This window comes from Xiphophorus hellerii, chromosome 8, assembly GCF_003331165.1.
Source record: "Xiphophorus hellerii strain 12219 chromosome 8, Xiphophorus_hellerii-4.1, whole genome shotgun sequence".
Taxonomy (NCBI): Eukaryota; Metazoa; Chordata; class Actinopteri; order Cyprinodontiformes; family Poeciliidae; genus Xiphophorus; species Xiphophorus hellerii.
Genome location: NC_045679.1, coordinates 18,830,829 through 18,853,587, shown reverse-complemented (window position 1 = coordinate 18,853,587; position 22,759 = coordinate 18,830,829). Strand labels below are relative to the sequence as shown.

The window sequence follows — 22,759 nt, the reverse complement described above, 5'->3', positions numbered from 1 at the left end:
AACTACAATGACCGTACTTTCAATACCACCTAACTAATTTGGTTGCTTTTTCTGTCTGACTCACTTCTTACGTCAGCCGTTTCTTTTGCGTCCCTCAAGTGTCCAAGTATACAAATGACTTCACTGCATTTCTTCTATAAGTAGTTCACGACCATTTCCCAGACACTGACTCAACTGAAGAGAGAATCACAAAGAGTTTTAGTTGCCAGTGACATCAAACACGCAGCCTCGTTTACAGCCTTCTCAGTTACAGTGTACGTGGAGCAGGAGCTTTGTTGTGCATTGCATTGAGCTGACACAATCTCAGTGAGCAACCTCAAAAAAAAAAAGCTGCTGCTTGGATTTTTTTCATCTGTTTTTTCCATCACGACGAACCAAGCATTCTGAAATAAAATGCTGATGAAAGTTTAAAGATGCCATACGTTATGATTGGAACCAGAACGACGATAAAAGAAAATTCAACAAATGACTTGTGTCTGTTAAACTGCATTGTTCCTTCTCTCAATTGCTTCTCTATTCAGTGGATTTTCATCAAGAGAAAATATGGTTTCCGTCATTCCAGGCTGAGGGTTGGAAAGCAGCTCAAAGGCCAACCTGAAGCCAGTGTGTGTGAAAATATAGCTTGCTTTGGTAAGACGATCCTTTCCATTTAATGACGACATGAGACCACGAGGACACATCAACTCCAGAAGCTCGCAACGTCCATGCTCAAGATGCATGAAATTATACGAGGCTCCCATTCAAATGTTCTATTTTTGTTTGGAAAAAGGTCACATTCGTCGCCCTTATGAGTCAATAAAAAGTCACAACTACCTCACAAGTGAATTTAGTCTAATAATATGGCAATAGTTGCCTGGTAGATTTACAGGGCAAAACAAGAACAGGTGTATGGAAATCAGTGTTACACAACAGCACAACACAGTTTTAGCAGTTTGTGTCACCCTTCTTCTCCTCCTGCTCAGAAACAAGACGTTTCAATAAACGTCTTGTTTCACAACAGAAAACTGGTTCATCCTGCACTATATTAAATTATACAACAGTTTAAATAATAAATTAATCAGCCTTGCATAGCTCACCATTTATTAAAGGACCTTATGTGGTAAGGTAACAACAACAACAAGTCTGACCTTTTCTACTAAAGGATAAATGATTTAATATTTATCATCCTTAGGCTTGGGTAACATTACAGTGAGCTCCTAATTGAATCAAAGTATAAATCCAAAGTCATTCAAACTGACACATTCATTAACATGCATTTCCTGAGTAGAAATATGAACAATAAACTGAACTGACAGAAATATAAGGACAGAAAACAAACTACTTCTGATTATAAGAATGAAAGGGACTGAAATAATGAAGGAACAATCAGCAATCTTAATAGGATTATTAATGAAGATCAAATTATCATTCAGAAGATTTTATTGACGGCTCATGAACAAATCTCTAGTTGTATCTGATCACTGTCTTATCTAATCAGAAGGGGCAGCAGAAAATTGCAGTCTATATCTGCAAACCTGGGCATGACAGGCAACAAGACTTGCAGCTGTAATTGCAATGAAGGAAGTATTGACTTATAGAGGCAAGTACACATCACACTATTCCTTCTTTTATTTGCAAAAAAGCTTGAAAGTGAATAACTACTTTATTTCTACTTCATATTTTATTACTACTTTAAAATACATCAGAATTTATTGTTGACAAATTATAAGTTCAATAAGTATTCATATATATGCAAGGCTCTAATGAGCAACTACCTTATTTTTTAAATATTTTTTTAAACATTAATTATGTTCTCTCTCTCTGCAGCCTTAACTGTGTCTGGCTCTGTTTATAATTGATCAGAAAATTCATCAGCCAAAGTAGGCCATCCCTGAAGCTGTCTGGAAGTGTACTTATCAGGTTTTAAATGTTCAGGATCAGCACACGGTCACAATATCAGATAACTAACTGTGTACTTGCGGGGGACAACATCTAAAATTAACCCCACACCCCGAGATCGCCGGCTCTGCCTGAGCGCTCGCTGAAGTCCTACATCATAGGTCTATATCCTCTACGGCACGGCCATGAAAAGGGTACGTACTATTTGTTCGGCTGGAAATCCCCCCAGCAGATGAGACAAGAGTTTTAATTATAATAGTTTTATCGGCTATGATTCAGCTGTGGCGTGGCTCATCGTTTGATTGTGGCTTTGTGGCTGAAACAAACACTCTGCTGCTGCATGATTCACATTTTATTGGGCATCAGTTTTCATCTCCTCAATTAAACCAGAATTATAATGCCATCAGTCTGTCCTGTTTTGTAATTTGTCAAATTCAGACACGGTTTGAAGTTTGTAACAGCAGTTTGTTTGTTTTTCACTTTTCATCCTGAAACTATAGCGCACACTTTAATGGGAGATCTGTTCTGAATCAGACAGAAAAGAACAATTTTAAACTGCTTTCAGTAGTTAACAGTTTTATTGTTTGCCAGCATATGTCAAGCTTTTTCTGAAGTAAAAAAAAATCAACCTTTCCAAACAGTCTGATCTAAATGAAATAATTTTTAAAAATCCAACAGAAATTCTTGTTGTTATGCAAATATAAATGCTTAAGCATGAAGGTTTTTCATCCATTTTTGCTGTCAGAATGACAAGTGGTAAATAATATAAATTTTTTGAGATGCGTCTTGCATTTTGGACAAGTTTGCAAATATTAGGATGGCCAAATGTTTTCTAATTTCGATTTGAAATGCTCTTATATCTGCAGTTTGTACTCAGCTGTTGAGGTGTGTGTTTCACAATATAAACATCTCAAGCTGCAGCACTCAGTCAGGTGTTCTTTATGAGGCTGAAATGTGACAAATGCAGGTCAGGAGTGAAGATGAGCTGGTATTTTTCCAGTAACTCTGCCACCAGCTTCCATCTTATATGTCAGAGTGAAAGTTTTGATACCACTGACCCCACCAATGCTTCACATGTGACCCACTTTCCAAAAAAACTGTTTCACACGTCATAAAATGTAATTTAAAAGCAAGATGATGAGATTGACAAGTCATTTAAACCCCCATAGCTTCACGGACTCTTTGTGTGCATGTTCTTTGTTACATTTACCACAAAGAAAACAGGGGAAATAGTTTTCAGTGCTGTTAAGAGCCTGGGGGGACATTTCATAATTAGTTTGGCAACAAGTCAGTGGGACCACTGACATCAGCATGCCAGACAGGGAGAGAGTAAGTCAGATGAAAAATCCCAATAGGTTCATCACGATGAATGACAACTGAGGTATATTTGACCTATTTAAGATGAATTTTAGGATTTTCACAAACTTGATAAAGTTTTATTGGGATTTTTGGTGAGAGACCAACACAAAGAATAGCATAATTTAAAAACAAAAAAATAGATTGAGGGGAATTGAAACTGCTCCATTTTCTTTGCAGATAGATCAAGCTCAGCCTGTAAAAAATAAACAGGTTCTCAATTGGATTTGGTCTGAACTTTTACTGGACTTTTGACAAATGAACAGCCTTTCAGCTAAACCTTACCATTGTTGCTCTGTCTGCATGGTTTTGATATCTTGGTACAGTACCAATAGCAGCCTCTCACAAGTTTTCTTTCACCTTTGCTTTGTATCTATCTCCATTCATCTCCCAACAACTCTGCCCAGGTTAACTACAGAAACAAATCATGGCATTTATTTCAAACCTATCAAACCACTTGTATTTAAATATTTTATAGTGAAAGGCACTTTTTTTCATTTCATTCAAATGTTTCAAATGTCTATAAATATTAGTTAACATGTGAATAAATGCACTACCTTTTTAAAAAAAAAACAACAGCAACAAAAATAAACAACTGCTTTACTGTGATTTACTGTGAAAAGTGAAATGTGTAATCTTTGGCTGCTGTTGAGCAGCAGGCCGTTTTATCAACAGAGTAATAACAGTAATGAAAAGCTTTGTTTTGATAAGCTGAGTAGAGAGCCACCAAAACCCCAATCATCTTAACACATCCCTCTGAGTAGTGGATAAAGGGAGATAGAATGTATTTGTAAGACATTTTCAGGTGGCTTATTCACAGTTTTGCAACGAGTTCTAACAATGATTGCATTTGTCTCTTTTCAGGCACTGAATCCCAGAATCAAAATAGGGAATAGCAACAACAGAAAGATACATCTGTAATTCATCCCTGGACACAGAGCCTGGTCCCAGAAATTGTGGAGTTCCAGTTAGACTGCTTGGGTCAGTGAACGTTGATATCCTCAAGTCCTGATGGACCCCTCGCAACTTTGCACAAATGACCCTGAGTGGTCTGCAGGACCATTCACAGACAATCAAAATATAATACAGGTCCATGAACCAGAGACTCTATCTGGGCAGTCTATCCCAGATGAAAACGACACAATAAACATTTCCACCAATGACAAACTATCTGACAGTGATAGTTTAAACTATTCATCTTGCAGCATGTCTCTTTGCTTAGAGTCTTCACAAAAGTCTGCCTTCGTTGGACCTTGTTGTATGGATCCATTGGAACCAGAAAGTGAAGCAGTACCTCCTTTGCCTGATCTCTGCAGTGACTCTATTCCAGCCCTGTCCAGTACAACAGAGCTGTATGTAGAACCAGGAACATCTCCGGTGTACTGCCTGAAGAACAAAATTAGTCTGACTGAATCCGAGAATTTAGACAATGTTGAGGTTCCAGCACCTCTGTCAGATCTTTTTATTTTTGAAAGCGACACGCAGGATTTCATCCTTACCAACACAACAGATCCTCTTAAGGCCACACATCCTGAATACCAGTCAACATTGCAGTCGGGCGTCGGAAAGGCAGACCAAGACAGTGATGCACATGTCCCAATGTGTTATTTAGAAGGCATTAAGACACAGTGTCAAAGTGGCTTTACAGAGGAACAAGTCTCAGAGAACAACGTGTCAGAGGCGAGCCAATGTGATGAGTTACGAGCACCTGCTGTGGATGCCTGGGAGGTGGACTGGATGTCGGAAAGTGATGTGAGATCTGTGAAAGCAGAGGTCATGGCTTTGACCCTGCAAAGGCAGCATAGTGTCAGCCCCGCCGAGATCTGGATGGACGCGTGCCAATATCTGACAGGTGAGGATGCGGAAGACAAGGAGGACGTGGATCATCGAGCTTTAAGTGATTCCTTGCAAGAGTCAGATTACAGTCCTGGTGACAACAGGAGGGTTGGCTGGTCACCAGTGGAGAGGTGGTCGTCAGTAGACAGCTGGGCCAGTGCACTTTCAGACTGGACTGGGGTTATTGAGGATCCGCCAGAAGAAATCACGGCCGCCTTTGCAGAAATAGGGGCTGAGATTGACGCTTTGACACAAGCACTGCAGGAGGTGACCACTCACTTAGAGCCAGAGACGCTGCAAGACGATCTACGGGCGACAGAGGTGGAGGAAAGGCAGCAAACTATGGGTGTGCAAGATCAGCCACTAAAAACCCCAGATATCCGAGAGAGTCTCATCCCTTCTGAACAAAGCTATCTTTCTTTGTGCCTTGACGGGTCAAGACCTGAACTTCATGACAGCGGAGCCTCCCAGCGTGTTGAACCTCTGTGTACATGTGGAGGAGAACTAGAGGCAGAGGAGCTCTTGAGCAGCCAGGCTGAATCCTCCCCGTGCTCCGCTCTGCAAAACATTCCAGCTGGATCGTTCTCTGTTGGAGCAGAATCAGATGCTGGAATGATTGAAGTCACACTCAATGCTGGATCTGTGTCTTCGGGTTGTTTGGACCTCCCTCGGCTTGACAGATATTCCAAGACCTTTGAACAAGATTTATTTTCTAGTGAAGAAAACCATCAAATCGAGCTGAATATAACAGAAGATGTGGATTTGAACACTCATAGAGACCTGGTGCTCCAGGAGGTAAGATATATTTTTAATTTGTGGTATTACTTGAGACAGATTTATGCTCAGTTTGGTAAGAAAAACTGTAAGGGTTGATCTGTGTCTGTTGGTCACACTTACATAATTTCAGAGCGCTGCTGACCTGTGTGAAAATGTGTTGGAGATGTTGGAAAGATTCAACCTTTACACCAGAGCGAACAGCAAATGGCTTTACATTGTTGGCCAATGAACAAACTAGTCGCACATTTTGGAAACAAAGCAAGAATGTTAAGAGACATTCCTGCTCATGTCCTTGTGATTGCTGCCATACCCTTAGCCAGTCAGTCACGTATACACCAGCCACACACGAGGCTGAAGCCACCTGGGATTTGAACTTTTATCCTGCATTATTTGGATGAACCGTTTTGGCTTCCATCTCAAAAACCCGGCAGTCGAGGAGCGCTGCAGGATCAGAGGAGCCTGAGAAGAAGACCTCAGATGGATAGAAATGGCATCTAATAATAGCTGACAGTTCATTGATAATAGCCTGCATCTGTGGTGTGTCAGGGTAGAGGGGTGAGAGGAGAGCACAGCTGAGAAGTGAAACACGACTCTGCCCAGTTCCAGCTGTCTCTTACATCCTTAAACGCACTCGTTCAAACCACGTCTCAGTTAAAAAACACAAGATCAGGAGGCTCAGAGGTCTTCGGGAGGAGAAGACTGGTTTTCATCCACTCGGAGCAGACAGCAAGTCTGAGTGATGGCTGTACAGCAGAGGGAATGAGTTGTGTGTTGGGCGGCACTTGGAAGAAACAAGGTTTTGTAAAGTTTTACTTTGTGGCTCTTTAGAAAGGTGAGTGTTTACCAGGAAACTCATTCTGGAAACAGGCAACTTAAGAAGCTGTCGCTGTGTTTTGTTTTTATTTACATGAGCAATTTTGCAAAATTATCAGGGTCATAGACATACCTGCATGCAAAGTATTGATACCCCTTGAACTTTGTAATGTTTTTTTCACAACTTTATTGTATTCTTCTGATATTTTACGTGCAAACCAACACAAAGCATTGCATAATTACAAAATTGATGTTATACATGTTTTTTCAAAATGTTTTACAAACAAATGTCTGAAAAGTGTGGGTTAATTTGTGTCCAGCTGTCTTGAGCCAAGTCTTGTCTGGAATCTTCAACTGGATTTAGGTCTAGACTTTGACTGGACCATTCTAACACATGATCTGAACCATTCCACTGTAGCTTTGGCTATATATTTAAAGTTGTTGTCCTGCTGAAAAATGAACATCTCCCTTCATACAAAGTCTTTTCCAGCCTCTAACAAATTTTCTTCCAGATTTACTCCATACTATGCAATGATCTAAAGAAAAACATCCCACTGCAAAATGTTATCAGGACCTCAGTTCACTGGTATATTGAGGGTTATAATCAGCAGTAGTCTTCTGCTATTGTTTTGCAAATAGGCTATAAAATGTCTGACTTTACATGGATGGTTGCAGATCCATAAAAAAATGCAAGATTGTGAACTCTACAACCAAAACTTGTTTTGTAAAACGATTCCCTCAACTGAGCCTTAGACCTCTGCAGCTCCTCCAGCGTTATCTTCTGCTTCTTGGCTGCCACTCTGACTAATTCTCTACTTGTGTGGCCTGTTAATTTAGGAGGACAGTCATGTCTTGACACTTCCACTCTTTCTTTGTTGTCATACCTCGCTTTAAACCTCTCCAAAATATTATCCCTGACCTGTTTGCTCTGTTCCTTGGCTTTCATGATGCTGCTAAAGTTCCCTTACAAACCTTTAAGCCCTTGACACATTTAAGCCCATTCACAGATTAACATTATTAAAGTTGGGTTACTTCTGAAGGGAACTGGGCGCACTGGAGTGAAGAGGGTTGAATCTTTATGCTTGTCACACTTTTCAGATTTTTTATTTGTAAAAAGCATGTATGATTTTTCATTTCTTCATATTTTTTTTCAATACTATTACTTTTACTAAAATACCTAAATAAAATAAAGATAGCAATAAAGAAGTTTGTAACATGACAAAATATTTCAATAGATTTGAATCATTTAGCAAGGCACTGTACGGACAAATAAATGGCAATAAATTGATTTGTTGAATTTTTTAAAACTCAGATGATTTTTCTTGTCCTTGTTCTTGTCTACTTTATCATCAGGTTTTTGGAGATGTTCTGTGGAAGGGGTCTGTGACTGAGGAGCAGATTAAAGGAGAGAAGAGTCAAACAGATCTCAGTATCTTCTCTGCACACAAACCAGAGGTGGACACACCCACAAATGTCTTGTTTAACACTTTTCCAGACCCAGTTGGAGCAAGCCAGGTGGAGTCAGGTAGTCCTGAGCTTATTATGTGCTTAGCTCCCCTCAGTGGTATCTCAACCCTCGACTGTCGGACAAGCAGCAGCTTGGAAGGAAATCAAAGTTGCACAAAAACCTACCTGAGTGACAGCATCTGTTGTGGCCATGTGCGAGACTGCACACCCTTTCCGACCCTGGGTGGAATTACCAACAAACAATTTCTGGAAGGTCACGAGGAGCTGATTCATAAAAAGCAGAACACAATAAATACTGATGAGAAATTACCTCCCGATGAACTACAGGAGCTGCAAGTTGGAGACACCGTGTGGCCTTTCCTTTCTGCAACTGATGAGATCAAGGATTTTACCACAAATCTAGTGAGGTTCACAGTTTTTCCCGGAGATCATCTGTTCATATCAGAGAAGGATCGTGTTGCATGCATCACTTTAAACTTGAACAATCCATTTATCCCCTGGATCTCAGAACCCATCTTCACAGGTGCTGAATCTGAGCAAACTCAGCTGAAAATGCCTCACAAAACTTCAAAGAACCCTTCAGACAGCAAAACACGCTCCAAAAAGGACAAATCATCTGGTCATGGAACACAGGCTGCCAAAAAACAAGAGAGCACATTGCAGAACATTTCCAACCAGCAGACCTGGAAGCAGCAAGAAAGCCACCTAGCAACTGGGGAAAATCATGTTATTGAGAACATTGAAGCTGGGCTCGAAGCCAAGGAGGCTAAAGTTGTAATGGAGACCGGTGTGGGAACTGAGAAGGGCACGGGGAAGACACATGGCAAGAAGAAAAAGAAACATGGTCATAAAACAACGGCTAAGCATGAAACAGAGGCATCAGTTGATGTGGAGCATGGAGCAAAACCAAAATCTGCAAAAGGAAAGGTGGATATGTTCGAGGGGATTATAGCTGGGAAAGTTCAGTGGGATGAAAATCAGTCGGTTGTTGTTGAAGCAAAAACCCAGCAGCCAGACGATAAGGTGCCTCAGGAAGCTCCCCATCTCTCTGATCTTCATGAGCTCACGAATGATGATGTTATTAAAAAGAGACGCGTGTCAGGGGATAAGTTTGGCAAGATTCTCAGTGTTTTGGAGTCCAAGCTATCAAAGACTGATACTTCGTTAAAAGCAAAAGGGGAAGAGACGCAGCCAGAAACCACAGCTGTTCAGAAGAAAGCACACGGTGAGGTGGTCAAACAGAAGATCCCTCCAAAGGAAGGTGAGGATCCTCATCAAGCACTGCGAAACAGGAGCTGTTTATTTCTGGGACAGGGTCTTCTATTTTGTCCTTATGTTGTTCTGATGTGTGCAGGTCCGAAAGTGGTAGAGCCCATCCAGGTAGTGTCGGTGAGCGGAGACCCTCAGAGTATGTGTCTTTGGTGTCAGTTTGCTGGAGTGCACTCAGACTACACTGTGACCTGGAGCAGAGACGGCGCACCGCTGGCTCAGATTAACAGAAGGTATTTACTGTCATTTTACATGGCTAAATTACTGAACCATGTAAAATGGTTTTTCCAGACACTGTTGCATAACACAATTTAACACAAATCAGTCAGTCTCAGTACCTTGAAGGTTTTGTCAGAGCATCTCTTTGGATTCAGGTCTCTGGACCATTCAAACTGTTGACAGTACACTAACATAAGTCATAGCTATGACTGTGTGTTTAGAGGTTGTTGACCTGCTGGAAGGTGAACCTGCACCGCAGACTCAACTTTTTTCAGCCTCTAACAAGGCTTCCTTTCAGTGTTGTTCTGTCTGAAGTCTGCATTAAATTTGCAAGTCTTTAGAAGTAAATTTAAAAGTCTGTCAGCAGACAGACTTCTCTGTCTTCTGTGTTTCTTGGTTTTCGTGGTGATGTTTCTTCAATAATGTTCTCTTACAAACTGCTGAAGCCTTCATAGAACAACTGTATTTTTTATTTGATATTAAATTACTCTCAGACAGACAGACTCTATCAGTTAGGTGACTTCTGAAGGCACTCTGGATTTTATTTGGGGCTCTCAGAGTTAAGTGAATACAATTAGCACACCTTTTGGTTCAGATTCATGTGCCGGACCATGTGTCATTCCACTATACAATTATGTACTATTTTGTTCTGGTCTGTCACTCAGAGTCCCAATAAAACATGTCAACGTTTGTGGTTGTAATGGGACAAAATGTATTTAAAAAATAAGTTCAAATGGTAATAAATATTTTTGAACTGCACTGTATCTATTCCAGCTTCTTTGCCACTCCCCATTCCAGTGCATAGAGTTACATTTCCTTTAAATGTTCCTTGACCCCTTTGGTACAGTGGTGCAAATGGCTCAGGTTCAGAAACAGCAACTGATCTCCATGCAAGGATTAGAATGCTCATAGGAGAGCAGAAAAGGCTGCCGGAAGGAAATAAGAAAAAAAAAAAACATCTGAATGTGATGTTTTCAGCTGGCATTGAAATCCAAACACAATGACGTTTAGAAGGTTTTTTTATTTTCATAAAACTCAAAAACCTCAAATCCTGATGTTATCCAGACCACACAAGCATGAAAAGAATTTGCTTCTTACTTTGAGATACTACAAGGTCATCTTTCACATAAATGGTAGCTTACCAAGTTTTATTTTCCATTACTAAATTGCTTAAGTAATAATAAACGTGTATCTCTGAAGTGCAGAAGATGAGAGCAGAGTGTCAGTGATCATCACCAATGCTTCCCACAAAGATTTGGGCAAGTACGAGTGCCAGCTCAGCTGCTCCCTTGGCTCTGTCTACCTAGACTACGTGCTCACATATGAAGGTAAAAAAAAAAAAAGATCGTAAAATGTGTGATCCAAGAAAAATAAGCACATTAAGTTAATCTTTATCTATTCTTGCTGTGTTTTAGTTTTAAGTGAGATTGTGATACCTGCATCCCCAAAGATCATTTTATGTGAGTACTTATTAAAGGCTACTTTGAATAATTCAGTTCAATTACATTTTTTGCAATAAACAAAGAATGAAAAGAAAGAAAAATATACCAAGTATGTATGTTCCTCTCTCAGCTATGCCTGAAGAGTTGTGCAGTGAAGAGGAGGATGCCCACTGTTCGAGACTCTTGTTCAAAGATGATTTCCTGTCGGATCAGTACTTTGGAGAGAACCACCCCATCAGCATACTCACAGAAAAAGTTCACTTTGGCGAGGGCATGCATCGGCGGGCTTTCCGGACGAAGCTGAAGGCGGGTCAGATTCCCCTGCTAGTACCGGGACACTCCTGCGTGCTCAAGGTGCACAACGCTATCAGCTACAGGACCAATAACAACGACGACCTGCTTCAGAAGAATTTCCATTTGGCTGTAGAGGTAAAGAAAAAAATGGTTTTATTGTAAATGGAAAATACATCATTGTGATATTACTACAGGAAGAGAAGCAGGTAATTTCATGTAGTTCTAAACTTTACAGGATTCATATTCCTAAATCAAAAATATTTTCCTTTCTCATTTTTGTTGTTTTTAAGCCAGTCTATAAATGCTTCAAGTCATTTTCCATTTAGAAGACCCTTTCTTTTAACTTTCTGAGATGTTGCTTCAATATTTTTACATCAAGTTCTTTATTCATGATCTGTTTTGTAAAGTGCATCAGTCTCTACTGCAGCAAAAACCTCAAACAACACGATGCTTCCTACTTTGCATGTCACAGTTGAAATAGTTTTCTTAGGTTGCCATCCCTCCCTGTGTAACAAATGGTGTTACACATGGTGTGACAAAAGAATGGTGTGACAATAGTGTTTACGGCTACAACACATGTCTCTAAATTTTGAGATCTTTGTAGGGGTTCCCACATACCAATCTGTATTTGAATGTAACATGAGATTAAAATCACTATAACTTGAAAATCTCAAATGTACATGCAGATGCATTAGTCAAATTAAAATTTGGCTTATTTTATTGTAATATCTTAAACAATATACAAAACATTTTCAGCAAATTGAAGAAAAAGCTTAAAACTGGAACTAGAAAAGTTACTTTCTAAAATTAGCAAATAAATATCTAGTTATGTAAAAATAAATTATTACCAACATTTTAAATCACGTGGAAATAAACAAGTATTTTAATTTAAAAAAAAAAAAGTGTGCAAGGTCGGTAGCTAAATAAAATATACAATAATTTTCAGAAAAAACCTGTACAAGAAAACATTTTCATTTTATTTTGTAGATGTTTTTTTATTAATATTAACAACTTACTTGATTAAATTAGATCTTTGTTATTATGACTTGTATTTTCTGCTATCAATATTTGTTTATACTCATACTGTATTTTTGCTTGATTTATTTATGTGGGGTTTTTTTTCTTTTTATTATGACATTTTTGGCAAAAGGTAATATTTTCTGCAAAAACTTGACTGCCTTTGTGGGTGGAGATGTTACAGAAAGCGTTGCTTATTCTGCAGGAGTGTCAGGTCCAGAACACAGCGAGGGAGTACATTAAGGCTTACACGTCAGCAGCTGAGTCTGTCGAAGCCTTCGGAGATGTCCCAGAGTGAGTGACATGTTTACCAGTCTGTAGCTTCTCCATGGCATCCGTTATCTGTACAGACTAACATTGCCCTGCTGAATTTCCTCCACCAGGATCATTCCCATCTACCTTGTCCACCGTCCATCCAATGACATCCCCTACGCAACACTGGAAGAGGAGCTCATCGGAGACTTTGTCAAGTATTCTGTGAAGGACGGTAAAGAGATCAACGTGATGAGACGAGACTCAGAGGCAGGGCAGAAGTGCTGCGCTTTCCAACACTGGGTCTACCATAACACAGAGGGCAATCTGCTGGTTACTGACATGCAAGGTCAGGGGAGCAAGTGCTGCAACGAACTGTGCAATAAATCATAATGTGTGAGTGTTAAAATCCATCTGATTTATTCTCAGGAGTGGGCATGAAGCTTACTGATGTGGGGATAGCAACTTGTAAGAAAGGGTGAGTTTTTCTCTTCCCTTAAAATAAGCATTAAAATTAGTCCATGGCGGTGACTCAACAAGATATGTCTTTACAGGTATAAGGGATTCAAAGGAAATTGTGCCACCTCCTTTATTGACCAGTTTAAAGCTCTGCATCAGTGCAACAAGTATTGTGAGATCCTGGGACTCAAATCTCTCCAGCCTAAGCCCAAAAAGGTCTCGGCTGCTCCAAAACCCAAACCCCCACCTTCTGCCATCCCTAAAAAGAAGACATTTGGGCCAACAGTGAAGAACAAGTCATAGCATCAGGAGAACATTAAGCAAACGGTCTCTGTCCCCGCTTGGACTTCGTACTTCAGAGCTTCCGGCACAGAAATCAATTTGTTGGTCGTTGCAGGATGCTGAAGCACTAAGGAGACATTTTACTCTGAAATAAGAGACTCTCATGCAGCCAGAGCCTGGTGTCTAATCTGAACGGTTGGGAAGTGTTGTATTTATTTCTGTGACAATTTCTACCTGTATCCTAGCGTTTTTATTGTTCAAGTCTGTGAAAACCTGTGATATGTTTAGATAATACTTAATCAGCTATAAACTGTCATGTCTTAGAGTGCTTGGTTGGATCATTTTCTTCACAAATAGTTTATTCTATTTTTTTAATTATGATCTCAAACTTTGATTGAATAATTTGAAAAAAAAACTGTAGGCTACTAGATAGTATGGGTGGTTGCTTTGAATTTCTTTGGATTGCTGGAGGTAAAGCTGAAACTGATTTCTTACTTGGACGAAAAGCTTGGGACTTTTCCTTTGTGTACATATTAAAGCTCGTGGGATATATAGATTTAATAAGACTTATGTGTGTTTAAATTATTTTTAGTAATTGATCAATGGAAGGGCAATTTCAAATATCCAGCTTGGTTTTAGTAGATAATTAGTGCGTGGCATACAAAAGCTGATATATGATATAAGCTCACCATAATCTGTTGAGTATTTTTACAGTTCACAATGGACATAAAAAGTGTACACATATTTTTGTAATGTAAATAGTGCATAGTAAACAATTTTAAAACATTTTTCTTGTTTATAGTGACATATGTGCTATTAATTATTCTTCTAAAAACCAACCTGTTTGCATACAGGTGCAATCTGATAAAAAAATTTAAATTTCTTATTTCTCAGGAACAGCTTGGAGCATCCACTTTATTATTTTATCTAGAATCACAAAGTGCTAAATAGAATAACAAGTAAAACTAATACATACATAAGTACTGCTTACATGTCAAAAATTTTGGAAATAATCAAGAACAGAAAACATCAAACTGTGGTTTCACATGCAAAAAAATAAAAATAAATAAAATAATGACATAAAAATAAATACATAAAGACATAGAAATTAACTAGGGTCACTTCGAGGGGCTCGACATCATGTTTCAACCCATTTTAAGTCTATTTCCATCCCTGCATTTCCTGCGGCGGTGCAACATGTCCCGTGCTGTCACCACCTCTGACACACAGCCACACGTGTTCATCCTCTGCCACGACATTAAGAATGGAAAGTACAGAAGCTGAGGAGCGCAAAACATTTAGGACAAAATAAATCAACTGCACAAACCCCGACTCGAAGCGAGTGCACTGAGGTCCTTTCCGCACTGTAGCTATTTAGTGTGATAATGGCGTTTGATAGAGAGAAAACAAACACCATTGTCACACTCCACAGCTCTGGAGGACAAGCTTTGCTGCAGGTGTGCAGATGGAGACTGTTGGAGGGGAGGAAGGGGGATGGCAACCTGGAAGAACAAAAGGAAAATTTGGAATTTAGTTTGTGGAGTAAATGAAGAGAAGCAGAACTTTATTTGGGGAACATAAACTTTTTCTGCAAACTGAATCAGTCCTAATTGTAAGAAACTGGGGTAAAAAAAAAAAAAAAACAGAGAGCAACACAGAAAACACATTTCTACTTTTAGCAGGCTTATCCAAAGTGTCCAAAGTCCAACCAAGTGTCTTCTGTTACTGATTGAGGGGATGACTGCAGCTGAGTGAGCTTGTGAATGTGAGCAATAGAGAATGTGACTGATCAGAGAAGAGGAAAAGGTTTCCTAAAATATAAACTTTAAATAAGAGTTGGTCCAGAAAGATGTCACATAGGCACAAAAATTTACTCAATATAACATAACATATGTATATAATAATATATATATATATATATATATATATATATAATATAACATCCAGACATATCTAGATGTTTGGATGATTTTCCTGTTGATTTTTTTAAATTAACATCCACATAAATATGTAAGTTTAACACATTATCAAAGCAAGAACCTACCTTATGTTTCGATGCTTTCTATAGATACATTCATTCATGTGCTGCAGTGGGCTCCAGCTGCCCTCTGCTCTGAGCTCCTTGTATCTTTGTAAATTTAAGTCCAGTAGTGCTGCTGAGTTCACGAGGGTGACTACGTGGTGCATTTGGGTTAAGAGCCGTCCCATCCAAGTCTTTATGTAGACAGAGCAGAGTTTGGACAAACAGCCAGTTGCACATTAGTGATAAGCTACGGGGGAAATATTGATCGACCCTGACCAGAGGCAGAGGGTGAAGGGTGGAGGAGGGAGGCAAGGGGGGAACCAAAAAGCTACGCTGGTCAGGGCCTCAGTTTCCACCATGCGTTGAAATGAACAAACTGACACAAGCAATGTGTTGGTAAAGATCCTTACAGAAGAGTAAATGCATTGTGAAACATGCAGCCATCAAACTGCTAACAGGCAGAGTATCGGATTAGATACATGTTTGCTGGGTGAGGGGAAAATGTTAAAAGCCAGAATGTGTCAGTGTTTAAATCCTGATAACAGGAAGTGAACAGCATGAAGAAGCTTTACGAACAGCGCTTTGAAATTTTTTTTCACATTGTGTCACGTCACAACCACAAACTAAGGAAGTTTATTGGAAATGTATATGTGCGCAACAAACACAAAACAGCACTGTAAAGTGAAAGGTAACAGATAAACCACAGTAATATTTCTCATATTTTATCCCACTTAGCAATCTGAGAAGTGTGAATTTGTATTGAGCTCCCTTTTCTCTGAGGCCCTTAAATGAAACATATTGGAACCAGGTGCTGTAATGTGTAATTTAACGTCATTGTGAATCCAGATGCTCTGGATTCACAGAATATTGGCGAACAAAAAGCATCATGAAGGCCAAGGAACAAAACAGACAGGTAAGGGAGAACGTTTTGGAAAAGTAGGTTTACAATATAAAAAACAAAGATGATGTTCAAGCCATCATCTGAAAATGGAGAAACTCTAAATCTATTAAAACATGGTGGCCCACCTAAACTGGCCGGCCGCACAATGATAGCGTTAATCGGAGCTGCAAGCTGTAGAGATCCAAAGGTCTGAATCTGTTGACCAGCAACTATTAGTTGTGCAATCCATAAATCTGGCCAAAATGGAGGAGGAAGAAAAAGAAACTCCATAAGATATCCAGCTGTCAGTTTTTCACAAGCCATCTGGGACAGATGCTGAAGAGGGTGCTCTGGTTAAAAGCTTTGTACATCACCCTCACTACCAGGTTGGCAACATCAATAGAGCTGAACAACCATTAAAGAAAACTTGTCAAGACTGTGATAAAGATTCACCTTTTAGGTCGTCAAAATGTTGGCTACAGTAGAATGAAAGCATCAATGTGGTAGAATGGCCCAGTCAAATCCCAGACCTGATTTTAATAACCAGTGGAGACCTGAAAATTGCGAGTCCTAGACAATTTAGTTTGAGTTTGAACTGTTTAGCAAAGAACAAAGGGCTAAAACTGTTCAAAGTTAGAACATATAGAGAACTAACAACTACAGTATATGTCACATATTCACAGTCTAACTTTAAGAATTGTTTATGAACATGTTTTTCATTCATTCTTGCACTTTTTTCTCTATTTAGTGGCTCAGTTTTTTAAAATCAATTTTAGACATCAGTCTTTTAACTGTAACATTAAATTATGTAACTCAAACAACTTCAACAAACATTTTAACCATATTGTCAATTCATCCTTTTCTCTAAACCTTAAACTGAACATTTGAAATCTTGTGGCATTTAGCGATAAAAGTAACTTTTGTCATTTCAAAGTAAGTAAGTAACTTTGATACTCTATGAAATACATGTTACTTCTGGTAACTAAACAGGCCCAAACCATGATGCTGCCACCACCATGCTTCACAATATGTAGTGTTCTTAGGTTTGACTCTCCCAAACTTACTTCTGAACATAATGATTGTCTGGCCATAAAATCTTTATCCAGAAATGGCTTAATTAATGGCTTATGGGATGTTGCAAATTAAAAACATCATCATTATTAAGATTATCAGCTAATATGAGCTTCAGTGTTTGAGGTCACTATTTGACACAGCCATGAAGCAACATCCACCCATTTACATGGAAGCTCCTATCGATTAACAAAAAGTATTTTAACTCTTTGTTTTAAGAAGTTGAAATATTTCAGGTCTAAGAAGATGTTGGCGCTTGATTTGTTTGTGACCAGATGGAGGGTATAGCAGTGCTTGATAAAATGTCCCCAGAGAGGCCGGGTGGCTTTTATTTGCTCGTCCTTGGAGCTGATAACTCTCAGATTGCCTGTGTGAATGAACTGAGGTCCCTTCACCACACCGAACCACGTGCACGTGCATGCAGATTGCAAAGAGCGACGGCGAGGCCGGCAGGTCGCACTATCCACAGGCGGCGGGGACAAAAGGCTCTGAAAGTGTCTAACGCACTCTTGGAGTAATTCCATTTGTCTGGCCACTCCAGTTTAAAAAGTTTTTTCTCCATTTGTGGATAGTCGCTCTTTGTCGGGCCCCAGAGGCTTACAAATGGCTTTGTAACCCTTTCCAGATTGAAAAACATCAAGTACTTTTAATAATAAAACAAATGAGCAGCTCTGTATGTATACATACACAGGAATGTATTAACTTTAAAACCCCATCCAGAGAGTGCAATGCAGAAAAATAAGAGCATAATGCTGCCACCACCCTGCTTCACATATAAAGAGGCTTTGGTTTGAAAGCCTCACTTTAACTCCTTCAAACATACTTATTGCCTCTGAGCAGAAGCTAGTAAAGTATCCAAAAATTGTATTCAAGTAAGAGTAGAGATACTTCATAAATATTCAAGTAAACGGTGCAGCACAGGATTTACCAGAGTAAATTTTTTCAAAAAGGTTCCTCAAGTAAATGTGGTTAGTCACTACCCAACAATGCCTCTGAGGTCACATGACTCGATCCTGTCTGATTATAAAACCATTCCCAGAAGGCAGCAGCGATCTTGAAGGTGTTCGTTTTGGAGCAGAGAATTTTTTTTTTTTTTTAGTGGTTAGCAGCAGAACAATGATCCCAAACACATCAAACCTGGTTTGGGAGGAGACAAAGAGAAGCATGAAGAGTGATTAAAATTCCAGAAAGAATTAAAAGTTCTTGTCCAAGAAAGAGGATACTGCAATTAATTAATTAAATGAGACAGTATAAGAAGTGTCATTTTTATTTAAAGTTAAATGAACCACAGAGTTGCAGAAAGTAGTGGAATCATCAACAAAAATTATATTTCTCAGCATCCATTAAAAAAAGAAAACCTGATTTAAAAAAAAAAAAAAACAAGTCAGTCAGAATTGAGATCACCGGGGTAAGAAACGTACGAGAGGAAAATATCAAACAGCTCAAAACAGGATATGAACTTAAGAAAATGAAGTGTCTTGTTCACTTCTGTTTCTACCGTAGCAGCAGCCCAAATTTACAGAATATTTATATTGCACCAGTAAGTGCTCTGAAAGGAAAGAACCACATTCAAGTAAATGAAAAAAAAAAAAGACATAAATCAGGCGACATGACCTCAGAGTGATCTATAAAGTGCCCTTTAGGTTCAGTTGTGTTAGAAAAAACAGAGACAAGGAAGAGAATATTAAAAAAAAAAAAGAAAATAGGAGAAACATTTGTCTTTGTAAGAAACGTGCTGCTTTATATTCAGCGGTAATCACAGCTTTTCACGCCAACATTCACTCACACGCGGCTTCATTTTAGTGTTGATCAGTAATACTTCTGTTAAATGTAATACATACATATTTATATCTCATGAAGAACTTAAAATGCACTCCTCCCCCCGGACAAAAAAAAGAACTAAAAAAAAAAAGAACAATTTTACAGCATTATGAACAGCAACAGACATGAGGAGCATTAAGTTAATCACAGAAACTTGCCACAATTTGACGTTTCCCTTCATGACCTCGAGAGCGGTTACATTTCCAAAGTTAGTACGTAGTCAAAAGCAAACACAACGCACAGTTTCATGCTGCTTTTAAAGCACTACAGTAAAAACGTTTTTTTTTTTTGTTTTGTTTTTCCCAAACACATTTGCTATCACCGTAACAAATGATATGGACTCTTCTCGCCCCCAGAAAGAACCAGACCTGAACTTCAAACGTCATGTCATACGCGGTTTTTGAAATAGCAAAGAACATTGTTCATCAGTACAAATACATACCATATTTTCCTGTCAGTTACAAAGGATTAGTAAAAGAAATTCTGTTGTGTGACCACAAAATTATGTATACATATTAAAAAAACAAACAAACAAAAAAAACAAGGGAAATCATAGTGGGGCTTATGTCATGTAGTCTTATTCAGTCTTAGTTAGTGACTTTAAAAAAAGAAATGTTTATTTTATAAAGGCTGCAGCAGCGCTATCTGATCACGACCCAGACAAGGCTCTACGGAGGGGTGTGTCTGATTTCCTGAAATGTGACTGGCTAGCATTCCTAAGGTAACCTGGTGTTGGGTTAAATATTTGAATAAGATCTAAGATCGTAGTGCCTTTGCAGCTTCTTAGGAGAAGTAGTGCATATGGGAGCCAGATTAAGGCCATGCTAAGAGCTCTCCAACGAAAGGGGCTCAAACACTGTGCTATAGTAGAGCTACTGAAATGCATCTTTTCCGGCACTGTAGATATTCATAGGATGGGGGAAGAGGGGAAGAAATGCTGGACTCTGGGAATCCTGCTGCGTTTTTTTTTTGTTTTATTTTCCGTCGATCAAGCTCGCAGATAAGACATCTCAGAACAGAGGCAGTGCAACGCTCCCTTTTCTCTCCCCAGCATCTAAAAAAAGAAAAGGAGTGACCCATTCCGCATTGTAAAGATAGAAACACGTAGGCATATTGGCTCGACAAGTTGCTGTACAGTCTTTAAACCACCATGCAGTGGAGACGGCTCACGGTCAGGCGATACAGTACAACATGCTCGCACAAAAACTGCTACACGCAGCTGGTTTCATTTCTTTGCTATTGGTTGTTGCTGGATAGAGTCAGAAGGGGGCGCTTTAGTCGACTCCCTCGAAGCCTTGAGCGTTCTCCACCGCCATGAGGAGCTTCTCTCTCAGGTCCTCGAAGGATTCGTAGCTGGGCAGATCCAAGCGGTTAAAACTGAGAAGAAGAAAGGGGAAAAAAATGATAGATTTACAGTAAAAATATTAATAAATAAAATAAAATTCTTCAACTTGTTATGTGCGGAGGCAGGGTACCAAGTATGAGCTCTTGGTAGCTTATCTGGTGTTCCCCACTGCTCAATTGTAAACAGCTGAGGGCCATTAGAACCTAAAGCGAAAGAAAATGAACATCCTCAAAAAGGCAAAATGTTGACAAAATATTTGCGTTTGTGTTAGAAATATATTGAAATAGACACAGTAACCTGCATTTATTATATGAAAATGAGTAAACCATATTAGACAAAAAGGTTTTTTTTCTACCACAAAGTTTTAGCCAAATATTTATCATTATAAAACCTTTTCTAAAATTTCTTTGCTGAATTTTGTAGAGTAAATGACATATTTTTCGCAGTGACAGAAGTGGGATTGTTAGGCTACAAATGAAAAGTCTGACAGTCATTTCAGACATCCAAAATGGCTACTAGAGTTTCAAAACAACCGTTGAATGAAACAAATAAATAAAAACCGTAATTATCTTATGAGAACACATTACCATAAAGTTCAGCAAAGCCATTCATCGGCACTCGCGACGTTCCCGTAACAAACTGGAGGAGTCGGATTCTCTTCTCAGCGTCCATCAACAGGACAACCTAATGAGAGAGGACACAAAAACTCTCTCAATGACAGACATTTTACAGATTTTATTATTACAGATTACATTTTACAGTATTCATTATTGACCTATGTAAATTCACTCACTAAATCCACAAGGTTCAGGATTGTTATTTGTGTGTGAATACTTGAAGTTTAAGTCTTCAGGTCAAGACTGAAACGTCTTGACTTGAAGTTTAAGTCAAGACTAGCGAGTGTTTTTGATGCACAAGGCCTAGGATATTAAATGATGTCAAAGTGTCCTTACGAAAACCAAAAAGCAACAGAACAAAATCAAACAGAAAAGTGTTTGATGTGTGCGAGTATGTTAAGATAATATCTGGGGCATGTAATACTTCAGGATGTTTCATCAGAGCAAACAAGCCTGCTCTTCCAAACAGACTTTGATCTGGCAGGCCGAACACACAGGAACACGAGTGGAACCAGCTTCATTTTCATACTCATCCTCAGTACTAACCTTTTTGCAAAAAACATTGGGAGACTGCATGAAACAGTATTCAAGGGAAACCAGATAAATGTTTATATGAAAAGGAAAATAGAGTAAAATGGCATCTTCAGGCAGGATACAGCCAATTCATTGTGGGTTCAGAAAAACTAGCGACCATCATCCCAGTTAGTTTTTTTGTCTGTTGGTCTAAGTGATCATAACTCTGTATCCTACTGGCAAAACAGGACTTTTCATCAGTTATGTTCAGTAACTTTTTATGACTAAAAGAGTCATAGGTCAGAATTAAGTAGGAAAACAATAACTAAACTCCCAAACAGAAAATCTTTTTTTCAAGCCACCTAAAGGAAAATAAAATAAAACCTCAGAGGACCCATTTCAACATGATTAAAAATGCAAAAAAATAGCCAAATTTGAAGAAAATATATATTTTATGGCAACTCTTGGTTATGTTAGCAAGACATATTAAAACCCTTTTCTGCTTTCAATACAGTTGTTGGTTGAGCAGCTTCCTGATAGTGTATAACTCACTCATCTCAGAGTATAATGCTAAAAATCTAATCAAAGCATAGTAAATATAGCCTAACTATCTCCAAATATATTCAAATAAAAATGTAGTTCAGTTAAATCCGGTCAGAATCGACAGATTTGTTATCTGGTACTGACTAAAAAAAAAATGTTTCCATCAAATATCTGTTTATCTTTGTGTTCTGGGATCTTTCAATAAATGTAGTATGTCAAATAAAATTATTAGATACATTTTTTTTTTTTAAATGAGTAACTTTCTTTATGGAAATATTTTTTTGTTTGTTTGTTTTTAGTATGTGACGTTCTGTCCACCTCTGGGAGTCTAACAAACCTTCCAGAACCACTGGATCACTGGATGGTTGGGACAGTAGCCGTTCTTGTAAACTGTGTGTTGTCTCCAGTCGTTAACGTCGACGTCGCCCAAGCCGCACATGAGCAGCTTCACAGGAACAAGAGAGGGAGGGAGAAAAGAGATTTAAAGGCAGGAAAGCACTACATCTAAAGCTTACTGACAATTACCAGGGTGTTGCTCAAACATAAAATAAAACAAAATTAAAAAAACACGAATGTTAAGTTTTG

At 38.8% G+C, this 22,759-nt stretch overlaps 2 protein-coding genes and 1 long non-coding RNA gene across 10 annotated transcripts in view; 1 reads left to right on the top strand and 2 right to left on the bottom strand.

Annotated features, from left to right (window-relative positions):
* The first annotated feature begins 1,949 nt into the window (after nucleotides 1-1,949).
* On the top strand, nucleotides 1,950-14,149 carry alpk2 (alpha-kinase 2). The gene is made up of 11 exons (XM_032570713.1): nucleotides 1,950-2,072; nucleotides 4,099-5,865; nucleotides 8,014-9,388; nucleotides 9,482-9,629; nucleotides 10,816-10,943; nucleotides 11,031-11,075; nucleotides 11,188-11,486; nucleotides 12,574-12,662; nucleotides 12,752-12,969; nucleotides 13,050-13,098; nucleotides 13,175-14,149. The coding sequence occupies exons 2-11, from the start codon at nucleotides 4,246-4,248 to the stop codon at nucleotides 13,380-13,382; spliced, it is 4,179 nt and encodes a 1,392-aa protein (XP_032426604.1). The 5' UTR covers nucleotides 1,950-2,072; nucleotides 4,099-4,245; the 3' UTR covers nucleotides 13,383-14,149.
* Nucleotides 14,150-14,256: 107 nt separating this feature from the next.
* LOC116724921 (uncharacterized) lies at nucleotides 14,257-15,573 on the bottom strand. The gene is made up of 2 exons (XR_004340292.1): nucleotides 15,406-15,573; nucleotides 14,257-14,863 (listed from the first exon to the last, which is right to left on the bottom strand). It is a non-coding gene; the product is annotated as an uncharacterized LOC116724921 (long non-coding RNA).
* A 3,013-nt stretch (nucleotides 15,574-18,586) lies between these two features.
* Nucleotides 18,587-22,759, bottom strand: part of nedd4l (NEDD4 like E3 ubiquitin protein ligase) — a 45,326-nt gene continuing 41,153 nt past the window's right edge. For all 8 annotated transcript variants that reach the window (XM_032569771.1, XM_032569772.1, XM_032569773.1 and 5 more), the window contains 4 exons: nucleotides 22,512-22,619; nucleotides 21,089-21,185; nucleotides 20,632-20,704; nucleotides 18,587-20,533 (listed from right to left, as the gene is read on the bottom strand). In XM_032569771.1, the coding sequence (XP_032425662.1) occupies nucleotides 20,431-20,533; nucleotides 20,632-20,704; nucleotides 21,089-21,185; nucleotides 22,512-22,619 (381 nt within the window). In that variant the 3' untranslated portion in view covers nucleotides 18,587-20,430. The remainder of the gene's footprint in view (nucleotides 20,534-20,631; nucleotides 20,705-21,088; nucleotides 21,186-22,511; nucleotides 22,620-22,759) is intronic.

Excerpts from the sequence above, each read along its gene's own strand:
- alpk2 (XM_032570713.1), top strand. The coding sequence starts at position 4,246 with ATGGACCCCTCGCAACTTTGCACAAATGACCCTGAGTGGTCTGCAGGA. Across the intron at positions 9,630-10,815 it reads CTGGCTCAGATTAACAGAAG|TGCAGAAGATGAGAGCAGAG; the intron begins GTATTTACTGTC and ends GTATCTCTGAAG. Across the intron at positions 12,663-12,751 it reads GCCTTCGGAGATGTCCCAGA|GATCATTCCCATCTACCTTG; the intron begins GTGAGTGACATG and ends TTCCTCCACCAG.